The sequence below is a fragment of the Petromyzon marinus genome, chromosome 22, assembly GCF_048934315.1.
Source record: "Petromyzon marinus isolate PM22_M1 ecotype Great Lakes invasive population chromosome 22, UKy_Petmar_22M1.pri1.0, whole genome shotgun sequence".
NCBI classification, from domain to species: domain Eukaryota; kingdom Metazoa; phylum Chordata; class Hyperoartia; order Petromyzontiformes; family Petromyzontidae; genus Petromyzon; species Petromyzon marinus.
In genome coordinates, this window is record NC_133688.1 from 7,941,233 (window position 1) to 7,954,907 (window position 13,675).

The window sequence follows — 13,675 nt, forward strand, 5'->3', positions numbered from 1 at the left end:
GAGTGATGCAGAAAATGTGGCAGTAATGGGACCAGGATTGGTTTCAACACCTGACCTAATCAAGCATATAAATATTGATAGCTTCTCGACGTATTTTGTAATCTTTCTTATGAAACGAACAATATTATGATTTTGTAGAATATAAAATGAACAGAATATGGGATGTTCCATTGTTTGAGAAGGTATATCGGAGTGTGTTGTGTGTGATGGATGAGGTGACGGTGAGTTTGATGGTTTGAGTGACAATACGGAAAAAATACAGACCAGAGTTATTGGGTTTATCCAAAATCGGTATCTGTATTTAGAAATTGTACGAAATTTCGCGACATCGTGTGTATGTACACATCGTACGATATATGACCAGTACGCGGTTATTTACATATCGTAGTTATGTACATATCGTACGATATATCGCTATATCGCGGGATATCAGCCAATGGGGTTCCACTTGCGCGGTCACGTGGCGCGGGGGGCGATCCGAGCGGGCCGGAAGAGAGACGCGACACGTGTTCGTGTGTGAGAGAGCGTGAGACACGTGTGTTCGTGTGTGAGACACGAGTGTGTGAGAGAGCGTGAGACACGTGTGTTCGTGTGTGTGAGAGAGCGTGAGACACGTGTGTGTGAGAGAGCGTGAGACACGTGTGTGTGAGAGAGCGTGAGACACGTGTGTGAGAGAGAGCGTGAGACACGTGTGTTCGTGTGAGAGAGCGTGAGACACGTGTGTTCGTGTGTGTGAGAGAGCGTGAGACACGTGTGTTCGTGTGAGAGAGACACGTGTGTGCGAGACACGTGTGTCTGTGTATGCTTGAGTGTTTATTTCCACCGCCGCCATGGTTCGCAAGCTTCGCTTCCACGAGCAGAAGCTGCTCAAGAAAGTCGACTTCATCTCGTGGGAGGCGGACGCGGACCGCAAGGAGCTGCGAGCGTTACGCCGTTTCCACATCCAGCGCCGTGACGACTACACCAAGTGCGGGAGGGCGGGCAGGCAACATGGGGGGGCACGGGGAGGCTTAGGCCGGACACACGTGCCGAACGGGGCGGACGGGATGGGATTGTGGTGTTGTGTGTGATGGCGGTGGTGGGTGGTGATGGGGGTGGTGGTGTGTGTATGTGATGGAGGTGATGGGGGTGGTGTGTGTGTGTGTGTGATGGGGGTGGTGTGTGTGTGATGGGGGTGGTGTGTGATGGGGGTGATGGGGGTGGTGTGTGTGTGTGTGATGGAGGTGGTGGTGTGTGTGGGGAGCGATAGTGTAGCGGTTAGCGCACTGCGCTATGAACCCGGCGACCCGGGTTCGATTCCCGCTCACGGCCAACACCAGTGACGATTATTTGAACCGGTTCCGGGCCTCCCCTAGGTCGACTCAGCCTCAAATGAGTACCTGGTGCAGTGTGTAAACATCGCCACTAGGGAGACAAAGGCGGTCGGGCGTGGTGCTGGCCACCCACCCCCTCGTGTACCGTTCCGGCCTTCATAGGTGCTCGCTAACAGCACTTGCCCCTACAGTCTGTTAAGGCTATATGGGGGATCTTTGTCTTTATCTTTGTCTTTGGTGTGTGTGATGGGGGTGGTGGTGTGTGTGTGTGTGTGATGGGGGTGGTGGGTGGTGATGGGGGTGGTGGTGTGTGTGTGTGTGATGGGGGTGGTGGTGTGTGTGATGGAGGTGATGGGGGTGGTGTGTGTGTGTGTGTGTTGGTGGTGGGTGGTGATGGGGGTGGTGGTTTGTGTGTGATGGGGGTGGTGGTGTGTGTGTGTGATGGAGGTGATGGGGGTGGTGTGTGTGATGGAGGTGATGGGTGGTGATGGGGGTGTGTGTGATGGGGGTAGTGGTGTGTTTGTGTGTGATGGGGGTGGTTATGGGGGTAGTGGTGTGTTTGTGTGTGATGGGGGTGGTGATGGGGGTGGTGGTGGTGTGTGTGTGATGGGGGTGGTGTGTGTGATGGGGGTGGTGTGTGTGATGGGGGTGATGGGGGTGGTGGTGTGTGTGTGTGTGTGATGGGGGTGGTGGTGTGTGTGTGTGATGGAGGTGATGGGGGTGGTGTGTGTGTGTGTGATGGAGGTGATGGGTGGTGATGGGGGTGGTGGTGTGTGTGATGGGGGTGGTGGTGTGTGTGTGTGTGATGGGGGTGGTGTGTGTGATGGAGGTGGTGGGTGGTGATGGGGGTGGTGGTGTGTGTGATGGGGGTGGTGATGGGGGTGGTGGTGTGTGTGTGTGTGATGGGGGTGATGGGTGGTGATGGGGGTGGTGGTTGTGTGTGTGTGATGGGGGTGGTGTGTGTGTGATGGGGGTGGTGTGTGTGATGGAGGTGGTGGGTGGTGATGGGGGTGGTGGTGTGTGTGATGGGGGTGGTGTGTGTGTGTGTGTGTGATGGAGGTGATGGGGGTGGTGTGTGTGTGATGGAGGTGATGGGGGTGGTGGTGTGTGTAATGGAGGTGGTGGGTGGTGATGGGGGTGGTGTGTGTGTGTAATGGAGGTGATGGGGGTGGTGGTGTGTGTGATGGAGGTGATGGGGGTGGTCTGTGTGTGTGTGTGTGATGGAGGTGGTGGGTGGTGATGGGGGTGGTGTTGTGTGTGTGTGTGATGGAGGTGGTGGGTGGTGATGGGGGTGGTGTTGTGTCTGTGTGTGATGGGAGTGGTGTGTGGTGGTGTGTGTGTGATGGAGGTGGTGGGTGGTGATGGGGGTGGTGGTGTGTGTGATGGGAGTGGTGTGTGGTGGTGTGTGTGTGGTGTGTGTGTGATGGGAGCGGTAGTATATATAAGCTGACCCCGACGCGTGCTGCTGTGCAGGTACAATAAGCTGAGCCGCGACGTGCGCACGCTGGCCGGCAAGCTCAAGGAGCTGGACCCGGCCGATCCGTTCCGCAGTGAAGGCACGAACCGGCTCCTCGACAAGCTGTAAGTGCTGTTACTGCGCAACGCATTCCTTTTCCACCACCACCACCACATCATCGTCATTGTTAGCGTCGTGTGGAGAATAACAATCCCTTGTCAACTGCGGGGTTTAGGTACTTGGAAAAGGCTGCGGTAGGCAAATCCGCAGTTGGTGACGTACAGGGGGCCTATGGGAAATAGGGGGTTATTAAGAACAGTCAGGCTCGTCATAATCCAACCTAGTTGCCTGTTTATTAAATAATATACACCGAATAAAATGCAGCACATTACTCAATGACAATACACAAATATTACATTAACTTTATATTCCATTTATATGGACGATGATGACGATGACAATGAGATGATGGGGGTGGTTAGAAGGAGGAGGGCCTCTGCCGAAGCTTCCCCTCTTTCTCTGGATCATCAATGACAGATGAGTGGGCAGGCGGAGGCAAGCGCAGAGGCAGGCAAAGATGAGGAGGGAGGCAGTGGCCTCACCAGCAACATCACTTCCTTTAAATCGTTCTAATTGTAGACTCATTAACCCCAACGACTCGCCTTCACAGACGCATCACTCTCACCACGTACAAGCCTATCTAACACTTACACTTCTTTCTCTGCAGAACCCATCCCTTTTCTTGCTCTCTTTGCCTTTTTTTCACCTTCACCACTCGCCTTACGCTTCGGGCCCCACGACTAAGGGCAACATTTACATGAATGACCATCAACACAAGCAAAATATGCAGTTGCTATGCGGTCGATGCGCTGCGAGAATTGCAACCCAACAGACGGACAGCACGGGTGGTGTGGCAGCACAGAGGAGAACCATAGAGCCATGTAACTGTATTGCGGACCCCCCCCCCCCGCCGTGTGTTATAGTTGCATAGAATGACGGCAGCAGACAATGACGTCACACAATACAATGACGTTAATACACGTCACGTAACTTCCTTAACACCGTGCTTACCCGTAGATACTCTTATTTCCAGGTCGAGGTTGATAAATTGGTATGCAGATAATAAACCGTGTGTGTACATGAATCCCGCGGTTGGCAAGTCCACGCTTGCTGCACAGGCAACAAATACATGGACAGCACGCCTCATTCACATGTCTGTCCCTCCACGTAAAAACCGACGGTATTTTCTGCACAACCCATCATTCACATGGCCTTCTGGGAGTGCACCGTTTCAAGACTCGGTTCAACTGTCAGTGTCTCTAAATCAGCAGCCGGGGCTTGGTTGAATCATTGAGTGTTCCTTTGAGGTGACGCGGCCTTGCGGAAGCGCGTTCACCGCTTGTTGCAGGGGATCACGGTTTGAATCCGGCGTTACAGATCCACATGACTTCATTCGCAAAAGTAGTCATTGTGTGCCGGAATCGTGGTCCAAATTTTTTATAATAAACCCTCAAATTATTAAATTCGAATTACGTGTATAAATCATATTCGAGAGGTTTTTTTCGTGTTGGATTGCGTAAATATAAAAGGTGTCTTTTAACCCACCACCACCTGACACAGCCAATGGGTAAGGTTTGTCACGTAAACAAAACATGGCAATTAGTTACTACTTAAGCAGACCGGTGTGTTAGAGAGTAAACCCACAAAGTTTACAAGTGAAGTACCGTGACGTTTCGCCGATAATTACAACCAGCATCATTAGGCGGCAGCCAAATTTGTGGAGAAATCCTCCTGTTTCGGTCTTAAATAGAGGGATATGTGATGTCATCACTTGTGAACCAATCAGGTGTGAAGACCAGTGGGGGGGGGGGGGTAATGTATTCATTTAAAGTACAATGGATATCTATTACTGGATGAGTTATTCATAGGGTAATCAACATACATAATGTGCATGCACAACGCACATACATGTGTGATCCACATACATTATGCATGCACATCCTGCCGTTTTTGAGTACAAGAAATCCCAATACCTGTTATTGGTTGCTTACAGTTAATCACCATCGACGTACGGTGGCCTGTATAGGCATGCAGTTATACAGTGTAGTAGCATCACTTGATAATACGCTTACAAGCAGCACATCTGTGAGACTCCGTGAGTCTATGCTAGGTAAACGAACGTTTGAAGTGTGACTTGCCCCTGACTCTGTGTGGCTGGTTCTCTGTGTGGCTGGTTCTCTGTGTGGCTTGCTCTCCGTGTGATTTGTGGCTCCCGGTGGGAGTAGTGGGGGGGGGGCGCCTGTGAGGGAGGACGGCAGGAAGAGGGAGGGGAGAAGCAGGCGGGCGAGGTTGAGTGAGCTGCAACTTGGACAGCAGAAGCAGGCGGCGTCTTGTTTCTCGCCCATGTGCTGAGCAGCTCTTCGCTCCGGCTCTGATGAGAATAAAAGCTGCCGTGGGGGCGTGGGAAATGCCCGAGTGACCATTAGCAGCGGTTGATTTAAACGGGCCCTGAAACGCTCCCACTGTTTACTTTAAGCCAAATGTCCGTTCGTACGACCCTGGGATAAAAGTGAGGAGGAGGATGCAGGGAGGCGTGCAGAGCGTGAACATTGTTAATCTTGAAGGAGACTTAAAAAGGCTCTGTTTTTTGTCAAAATTCCGCATTGATGAAGTAGCGTTTGAAAATGGGGAAAACTCCTCGGTGCTCGCGTGCACTCCGAGGAGCTACATAACTGGACACACTCCTGGCCCACCCCTCACTCTATCGCACACGCACGCTATCCGAGCTCTCGGAGGTTGAGATCATTTTCGTCACCGGCCATCGTCGCTTCCGGCGATGAGCCCTGCGCCCAAACGCACTCCGTTTTGTTCCGACTCGATGCCTCTCGGTCGTGGTCGTTCTCCAATCCACGCCTTCCTCTTGCTGTCTCTGAAACAATTACAATTATTGTGGAATAACATCGCATTGCACTTTACCTGCGGTGATTTACTGAATGCACACCGGGGTCTTGATGATTCACCGAGCAGGTGAGTGAAAAGAAGTGGGGCTCTTTTTTTAGGAATTGAGGTTGATGGTGAGACGTAGCTAAATAATTGCCTGCTAGAGGAAAGTTTAAAATCGGTGCATGCGCAATAAAAGACGGTGCCGCAGTAGGGACAGCTGGGTGCAAGCACCAGCAGTCCACCAGAATCATCCACAGCCATCACAGCATGTCATGCTCCACAACTAGCATCCACCACTTGGCTGTCTGCTCCACCACTCGCGTCCACCACTTGGCTGTCACTCTCACCCTGCTCCACCGCTGTCATCCACCACTTGACTCTCACCCTGCTCCATCATGAGCGATCTCTGACGCCTGCTGTATATAAGGAGTTTGCGTCTCTCGTGTGGATTTTTCTCTGGGTCCTCCGGTTTTTCCCTCCACATTTAGAAACTTGCGTTTAGAGTATTTGGCTGCTATATATTTCCACATGATGAGCCACTTTGTTGAGCTATCATTTGTGGCCAGGTCACTTGTGAAAAAGAGCTAAATAGCTCAATGAGGCTTACCTGGTAAAATTAAAAGTTTAAATAGTTTTAGTCCTCCACTTGGCTCTTACACTCCCCTTGCTGGCTATGGCTAGATTCTCTGGTAGCAGCACACACACACTCACCCAGCAAACACACTCGCGCAGCACACTCGCCTAGCACACACACAAACACACCCACTATGGGCTGTGTGCTACGTGCTGTGTGCTACGTGCTGTGTGCTACGTGCTGTGTGCTACGTCCTGTGTGCGGTGTGCTACGTGCTGTGTGCTACGTGCTGTGTGCTACGTGCGGTGTGCTACGTGCGGTGTGCTACGTGCGGTGTTCTACGTGCGGTGTGCTACGTGCGGTGTGCTATGTGCGGTGTGGTGAGTCGCGCATTCCGCGTGCCGAGTGCTGAGTGCCACGTTCCAAGTTCCCAGTGCTGATGCCGCGCGTCCCAGAGCACAGCCCTGGGTCTCGCGCTCACCGGGTATTTATACCGCGCCCGCCTTTATTTAGCCTCCACTCCTGCTCAGGGACGTGCATTCGTGATGGACTGGACATTAGAGTGTGTAATAACAAATGTTCTTACTTACATCGCTCGCGTCTTCCTCCGTGACTCGCCCCTGCCGAGGAAGGGCCGGCGTTGATCGAACGCAGCTCACACACTGCCAGTGTAAATGTGTGTGGGGCCAGTGTACATTCGTACAAGACACTGATTCATGACAATCTCTTGGGTCCAAAATCTGCACCACCTGCTTCCTAACTCATTGCCGCTGCCACGTCGCCGTCTTGCGTGTTTACGGGTTTTTTTAGCGAATGCCATTCTGCTTGTTTGTTGAGTCATTCAGGTACGCCATGGGCATCATCCCCACCAGGCAGGGCCTGCAGCTTTGCGACAATGTGTCAGCGAGCTCCTTCTGCCGGTAAGAGGACTGCACCGTCCCCGCACCATCCACGCACCGCCACCGTACCGCCACCACACTGCCACGCCGGTTTCGTCGCGACCGCTTGGTCCGCGAGGCTCCTCATTGCCCCGACCCAGAGGTTCGTGCCGTGAAGATGCCGCGAGGCCGGCACGACGCTGAAATCATTATGCAGAAACCTTACTACTACGCCTCTTCCTCTTGTATTGTCCCTTCATATAAAAAAGGAAAGTATTTTTTTTAAATAACCCGTCAGCCGCACGCCCTTGATTATTTGAAGTAAGGGAGAGTGGTCATTTCCTATGCTGGAACCCAAAGTGGGTTCCTCCTCCACGAGTGGAGGGCTCCGTTGAGGGGTTCAAGAGGTCAGGACCGAAGGTGGGCGGATCGTGGCAATAGCCACTCGGGAAGCACCGTGCCTCCACGGGAAGCATTGCGCTTCCACAGCATGCTCAGTTGGTGCAGGCCGCGCGTTTTGCAGAGTCATGCGGTGTTAGAGATTAATAGATTTGTCTTATTATGATGCATGTATATCCAGGAAAGCCTCACCCTTTTCTGGGAGAGTCTTGCTCCTTAGTAAAGGCCTCCACTCGATCCCATCGTTTTTTCCGAGCATAGACGGCGGTTGCCAACGATCATCATCAAGCTGAGGATGGCCCAGAATCTCAAGATGGCCGTCACCTTCATCGAGCAGGGACGTATCCTCTGTCGCGAGCGCTCGTGGCGGTGCACCACACCGCTTGTCACTGGAGACCGGCATGCGATGGCGCCGCCCTCCCATACACCGTGCGTCTCCCAGCGATTTACACCGCATCTCGTCTCCGACGTTTAAAGGGCACCCCCAATGGGAGCTATCCTTGTGTGGCACAAGGAGACTCAGCACCTGGCTTTCATCTGCCAGTAGGGGGCGACGATTACTGCTGTGTGTGAGGTCCCATTTGAGTCAATTTGCTGGTATTTATTTTTTCATTTTGTAAAATTTTGACTGTGATGCCGACATGCAATGGCCTCATTTCAAATGAGGTCAGCGGATCTTTGACGTCCGTCGTGAATTATACGGGCAGCAGCAGTCATTACCAGCGGCGTTAGCCACGGTATTCACTGCGAGTGGCACACGGTGCTGTCTGTCGACGCCGCGATCCTCCGCGAGACGTCAGGGTGGAGGTTCTCAGCTGTCCCTGTGATCGACAAGACTATTGTGCGCGTCTGTGTGGAGTGGTCGTCGCTGCAGCGAACGCTCTCGGGACACATTTGCCGTGAGATGTTCCCCTTAAAGGAACGATCAGACGTTCGAGTTGGGACGGAAGTGGTGATGGACCCGGCTTTCCTCGTGACCAGGTGAGCGCGCAACTCCAGGTGGGCCGGCCCTGCTCCCGCCACCACATCAGTCCTGGATCGAGGATCCAATTCTCACTTCTTCACCAGCGGTCACTCACCTGTCACCACTTCCGTGGTTACATTTTTAAAAATATTTTTTATTTTACCAAGGCCCACTGAGCTATATAGCTCATTTTCAGAAGTTAACCCAGCCACAAATGGTTGTTCAATGAAGTGGCTTATCACATGGAAATTTAAAGTAGCCAAATATTCGGAACGCATGACCATTGGTCACTTCACCACGTTGAGAGTCTACCAGACACCGACTGTTTTGTCTCATCATGGGACCATCTTTGCCAGTACCAAAATATGATAGGGTTTTCCCTTTTTTTTTTTGGGCAACAAAACAGGTGTTAAGATTTTAAAACACCAAACTGAAATATTTTACAAGGAATCATGTCTACATTAACCCACAATGCTTGTGGTCAGAATGCAAATAAAAACATACTCTGATAATATATGCATTGTCCTTGAAACTGATTAGTCCACAACAGAGACAGCTTTCTTTTGAGCCTCGTCTCAAACAGTGTTAGACCAGAGGACGCTGAAAGGCGTACAGCCCAAAGACAATGCACTGTCAGAGTAATGAGAGCTCAGGGTGAGCATCTACATCATGGAAGTACAAGGACCGCATGAGCAAAGACGTGTGCAAGAAGAGGAAGAAGAAAAATAAATCGAAGAGAAAGTGCATCCACACTGAATCATGCAGACATGATTCAGTGTGGTGTTTTAAAATCTTAACACCTGTTTTGTTGCCAAAAAAAAGTGGAAAAACCTATTGTCATGTTTTGTCTCAACCACGCTGCTGGTCACCAACCCACTCACCCACCCATTCACCCAACGACTCACCCACCCAAGCACCCAGGTCACCAAACCCCTCTTTCTGCTTCTTCCCTTGCACCACTCTACTTCGGAATTCCCTCTCCCATCGTCTGTCTCCAAGCTATTGCAACATCCGCGCTCTGATTTCCATGACAACTGCGATTATGGCATTTGCTGCTGGCCGCTTGGCGTTTTGGGTTGTCGGGCCGTGGATTGGCAGCTGTTTGGAAGTGAGCCGGTGTGTATCTGCGTGTGCAACACATCCCAGGAGCATGGAGGACTTCGTTACGTGGGTGGACTCATCCAAGATCCGGCGCCATCTCATGGACTACAACGAGGAGGTACGGCCTCCAACACTTCTCCTGCACTACCCCCACTACAACCCACGCCCCACACTTGCCAAAGCCACGACCTCACGGCCCACGGCCTCACGGCCCACGGCCCACGACCTCACGACCCACGACCTCACGGCCAACGACCTCACGGCCCACAACCTCACGGCCCACGACCTTACCAAAGATATGGCCTCACAGCCCACGCTCGCCAGAGCCATGGCCTGCAGCAACAGCCATCTACATTCTCTCTCAAGACGCTCACCGCCTGCGCTGTGATGTTTTCAATGCGTTGAAACCAGGCGGCTCGTAGAGTTGTAGATTTTAAAGAGTGGATGGTCGTGCCCATTGTTGAAGATCGACGTTTGTCAAAGGAAAATCGATAGTCACTAATACGCATTGACATTCAAACTCCCAGTCATGCACAGCGTGACCCCAGGGTGTTAGCTAAATAACTAAGCAGGTAACACACCTCTACATATCTGTCCCTCCGTAACATACTATCAGCCACATGGCCTTCTGGGTGTGCAGAATTTCAGCAGCATTGGTTCAACAAAAGCAAACTGGGCCAGTTTTTGACATTGTCTCATCAGCAGTCGCGCTTACTTTAACCAATGCTGAACTACCAGGTGTTTATAGGCGAGGATCCTCAGTTCAACATGGGTCTCGTAGAACACGTAATTACATAATCACGAGCGTCGTAGTGGAGAATACAAGCGTGCTGCTCAATAGCTCGAGTGTGGTGGCTGTTGAGCGATTGGTGTCAGCCGCGTCATGGCCGTGCCATGCTTTCGTTCCGCTACAGAGAGACGACTTTGACCTGGTCGGGTGAAGCGGAGGGCTGCCGGCACCGCGCGATTCCTGGCCCTGCGAGCGATGTGGAGACATCTGCAACTCGTGCAGGAGCTGCTGTCCACCAAATACGAGGGCACGAGGAGACGCTGGACAAGGTCTGCTGTGGCCCAGACTTTCGGCCGTCACAGATCTCTGTTACTGGACAGTGCTCGGCCACCCGTTTTATTTGGCACTGCTTTGGCCACCTGATTGGCCACCTTAACTCTCTCATTTCAAAAGCAGGTGGCTGGCCAGGATACTGTCGTGGATTCGTTCATAATTACACCACCGTGTTCATGAAACCTGACCATGGTCGACTGAATTAAATATTTTCTGTAACTTTGTTTTGCGGTTTTAAATGGTTAATAAATGTGTGAAAACCGTCATGTATTTTTTTGTGCAACAGATTTGGTATCACCAATCTGGTCTTCTTGGTATGGCTATAGTTTTACATTGCGTTCGAAGCAGCCGAGTGTAGCGCTGCGATGCCCCCTTCGTGTTAGTGAATCCCATGGTTCAGTTCTCGGCAATCGTAGTCACCGTACACCGAGCCGAAACGTTTTTAATTTTCCATTTGTGCTTCAAGTGTCTGCATCTGTTTGCATGGTTTTTGTTTGCGGATGCGGTTTAGGAGTTATGGCCTCATTCACTGCCACTGTGTAGCATATTATTGTGCAGGGACTCGATGAGATGATAGGACAATAGTGAGTCCATAATCGGCAATAAGTAACGGAAAAGCAGTTATAAGTGACTCACAGAATTGTGCGCAGTTGCATATACAGAACACGAAATCCCTGAAGGCAAACACCTTCAGCGAGTGCGATGCCGATCACACACGGTTCGAATTCGACCCTCTATCGATGGCTGCGCCATCGCCGCACACGCGTCGAATAAAAAGCAAGGGACAAGTCCTTAATATAATTTTTAATTGCTGGAGGGGTTACCCCCCCCCCCACCTGAAAATCCTGGCTCCACCATTGGCCTCATGAGCTTAGCTGGAAATCGAAGCCAAGTATCTCCTATCGTCGAGTCTTTCATGAGGCGTTTTTTTACTTATTGTGAACTGCATTTGGCTTTCCAAGCTTTATCAGCGTTCAACGTTAAGCGCGTGGATGATTTTCAGCGGTGGTTGTAGAGGGCTGTTATTGTGATCCCGATAGATGGGGAGACGTACGATTTCCACAATTCACTGGACTTAACATCGAGTTACTACTAGTGTAGTAGTTACTACTCGTGTTCGTTGCAAGTTAGGATATGCTACATTGTGGACTTTGACCTTCGTGTGTGCACGTCTGTTTCTACACCACGAGGGTGCGACGGGCATTAGGCGCCATTGCTCCACCGTGTACGCAGGTCTGGCTCTGGCTGCGCGCACGTGGGCCATGCAGGAGCGCGTCTGGCCACCGGTTTTTGCTCGTCGCACTCCCCCAGCACACGGCATTAACCGGCCACTCACCAACCAGCTACATCGTGCAACTTTACACTGACTTGGACACGCACCTGCTACACACTGCATATGTGCAGATAGACAAATACCCCTCGTATAGCCTTAACAGACTGTTGGGGCAAGTGCTGTGAGCGAGTACCTATGAAGGCTGGCATGGTACACGAACGAGGGGGTCGGTGGCCAACACCACGCCCGACCACCTGTCTCCCCAGCGGCGATGTTTTTACACCGCATGAGGTACTCATTTGAGGCTGAGTTGATCTAGGGGAGGCCCAGGACCGATTCAGAAAACCGTCACTGGAGTTGGCCAAACTCGGGTCGGCGATTTTGTAACGCAGGTGAGCTAACTGCTACTACACTACCGCTTCCCACATGCAGACACCAACTCGGCCACCAACGCCTGCCATAAACCTGGATAACTGCCGTTCGCCATTACGTGGCGGTGATGTCCCCACGGCGATTGTCAAGCAAGGTGCATCTTGAAGCCACGTGAAGTGTCAAAGGCTTGCTCGTGGCAGGTTACAGAACAGACCCACCAGGTGCCATGGGTTCACTGAGATGATTGGCAGATGTACCACCTGTACTCCCCACTGTGCCAACTTGTTGCGTTTTAACCGCTCGGCTCTCCACTTGTTGTGAGTGTCGCTCCTCTTCCCTCCGTTGTTTCTGGAGGGTAGCTTCCTCCAACCGCCCAGAAGCATCCTTCACGAGCCAACTCCACAGAAGCTGATTTTGATACTGCTGGTACCAGTCATTGGCAAATCCACTCAGCTCCACATCCTGTACCACTTAATCCATCTCTTGCCTAGAATGTGCCACGCCCATTTAGCCCCCTCTTTCCAGCCAAACAAGCTGCCTGGGCATACAGTGGCTGGGCATGCAGGCTACGTGACCCAGCCAACGTAGCCTCACTTGCCGGAGGAGCTAAATAATATTTGAGCTCGGACAATCCAGTCTAGTTAAACCCACGATGGATTGTAGGCAGGTCGGTCTGACTGTTTCAATTTGGCACAGATAGTCCTTTAAAGAGGTCCATGTTTTCGTAAGCATAGAGAAGGGAGGGCATAACATTACACACGCATATATACACATACACTCATACAACAAAGTTCCCCCTATCATCAGGATCCATGGGCAGATAGCCCATAAGTGTTCACTGCACATTTCATCAATTGTATTTTCACTTTCCTCTGCCTTGTGCCAATCTGCTCAAGTAGTGCCACATCTTTCTGGTACCAATCTCTTATGTCGTCGTCAAGCCATTTTCTATTAGGTCTTCCTCTTTCTGGTTCCTTCCATTTTTCCTGAACACTCTTGATTTTCCTGTTGTCCATCCTACATCTGGTGTCCAAACAGTGCAAGTTTCCTTCTCATCACTGCGTGCACCATCATCAGGTTGTCTTCTATGTACCTTTTTCTTCTATGTTGGTCACTCTTTGGGTCCAGCTTAGATGCGGTAACTTGTAGCAATATATTTCTAGTTCCAATATCTTATGTCAAGTCTTTTTTAATGTCAAAGTCTCGCAGGCATACAAGCCTTAAACTATTAGGGCAAGTATCGCTAGCACCACGCCTGGCTGCTTGTCTTGCCAGTGGTGATCGTTACACATCACACCAGGGTACTCATTTATGGCTGACTTAACCTAGGAGATGCCAT

General features: G+C 51.3%; 1 protein-coding gene across 1 annotated transcript; it reads left to right on the forward strand.

Annotated features, from left to right (window-relative positions):
- Nucleotides 1-455: 455 nt before the first annotated feature.
- IMP3 (IMP U3 small nucleolar ribonucleoprotein 3) lies at nt 456-10,961 on the forward strand. Its single transcript, XM_032959135.2, has 7 exons — nt 456-967; nt 2,787-2,894; nt 7,132-7,206; nt 7,825-7,904; nt 8,493-8,544; nt 9,674-9,746; nt 10,543-10,961. The coding sequence occupies exons 1-7, from the start codon at nt 831-833 to the stop codon at nt 10,567-10,569; spliced, it is 552 nt and encodes a 183-aa protein (XP_032815026.1). The 5' UTR covers nt 456-830; the 3' UTR covers nt 10,570-10,961.
- The last annotated feature ends 2,714 nt before the right edge of the window (nt 10,962-13,675 follow it).

Excerpts from the sequence above, each read along its gene's own strand:
- IMP3 (XM_032959135.2), top strand. The coding sequence starts at position 831 with ATGGTTCGCAAGCTTCGCTTCCACGAGCAGAAGCTGCTCAAGAAAGTC. Across the intron at positions 8,545-9,673 it reads CCGGCTTTCCTCGTGACCAG|GAGCATGGAGGACTTCGTTA; the intron begins GTGAGCGCGCAA and ends AACACATCCCAG. Across the intron at positions 9,747-10,542 it reads TCATGGACTACAACGAGGAG|AGAGACGACTTTGACCTGGT; the intron begins GTACGGCCTCCA and ends GTTCCGCTACAG.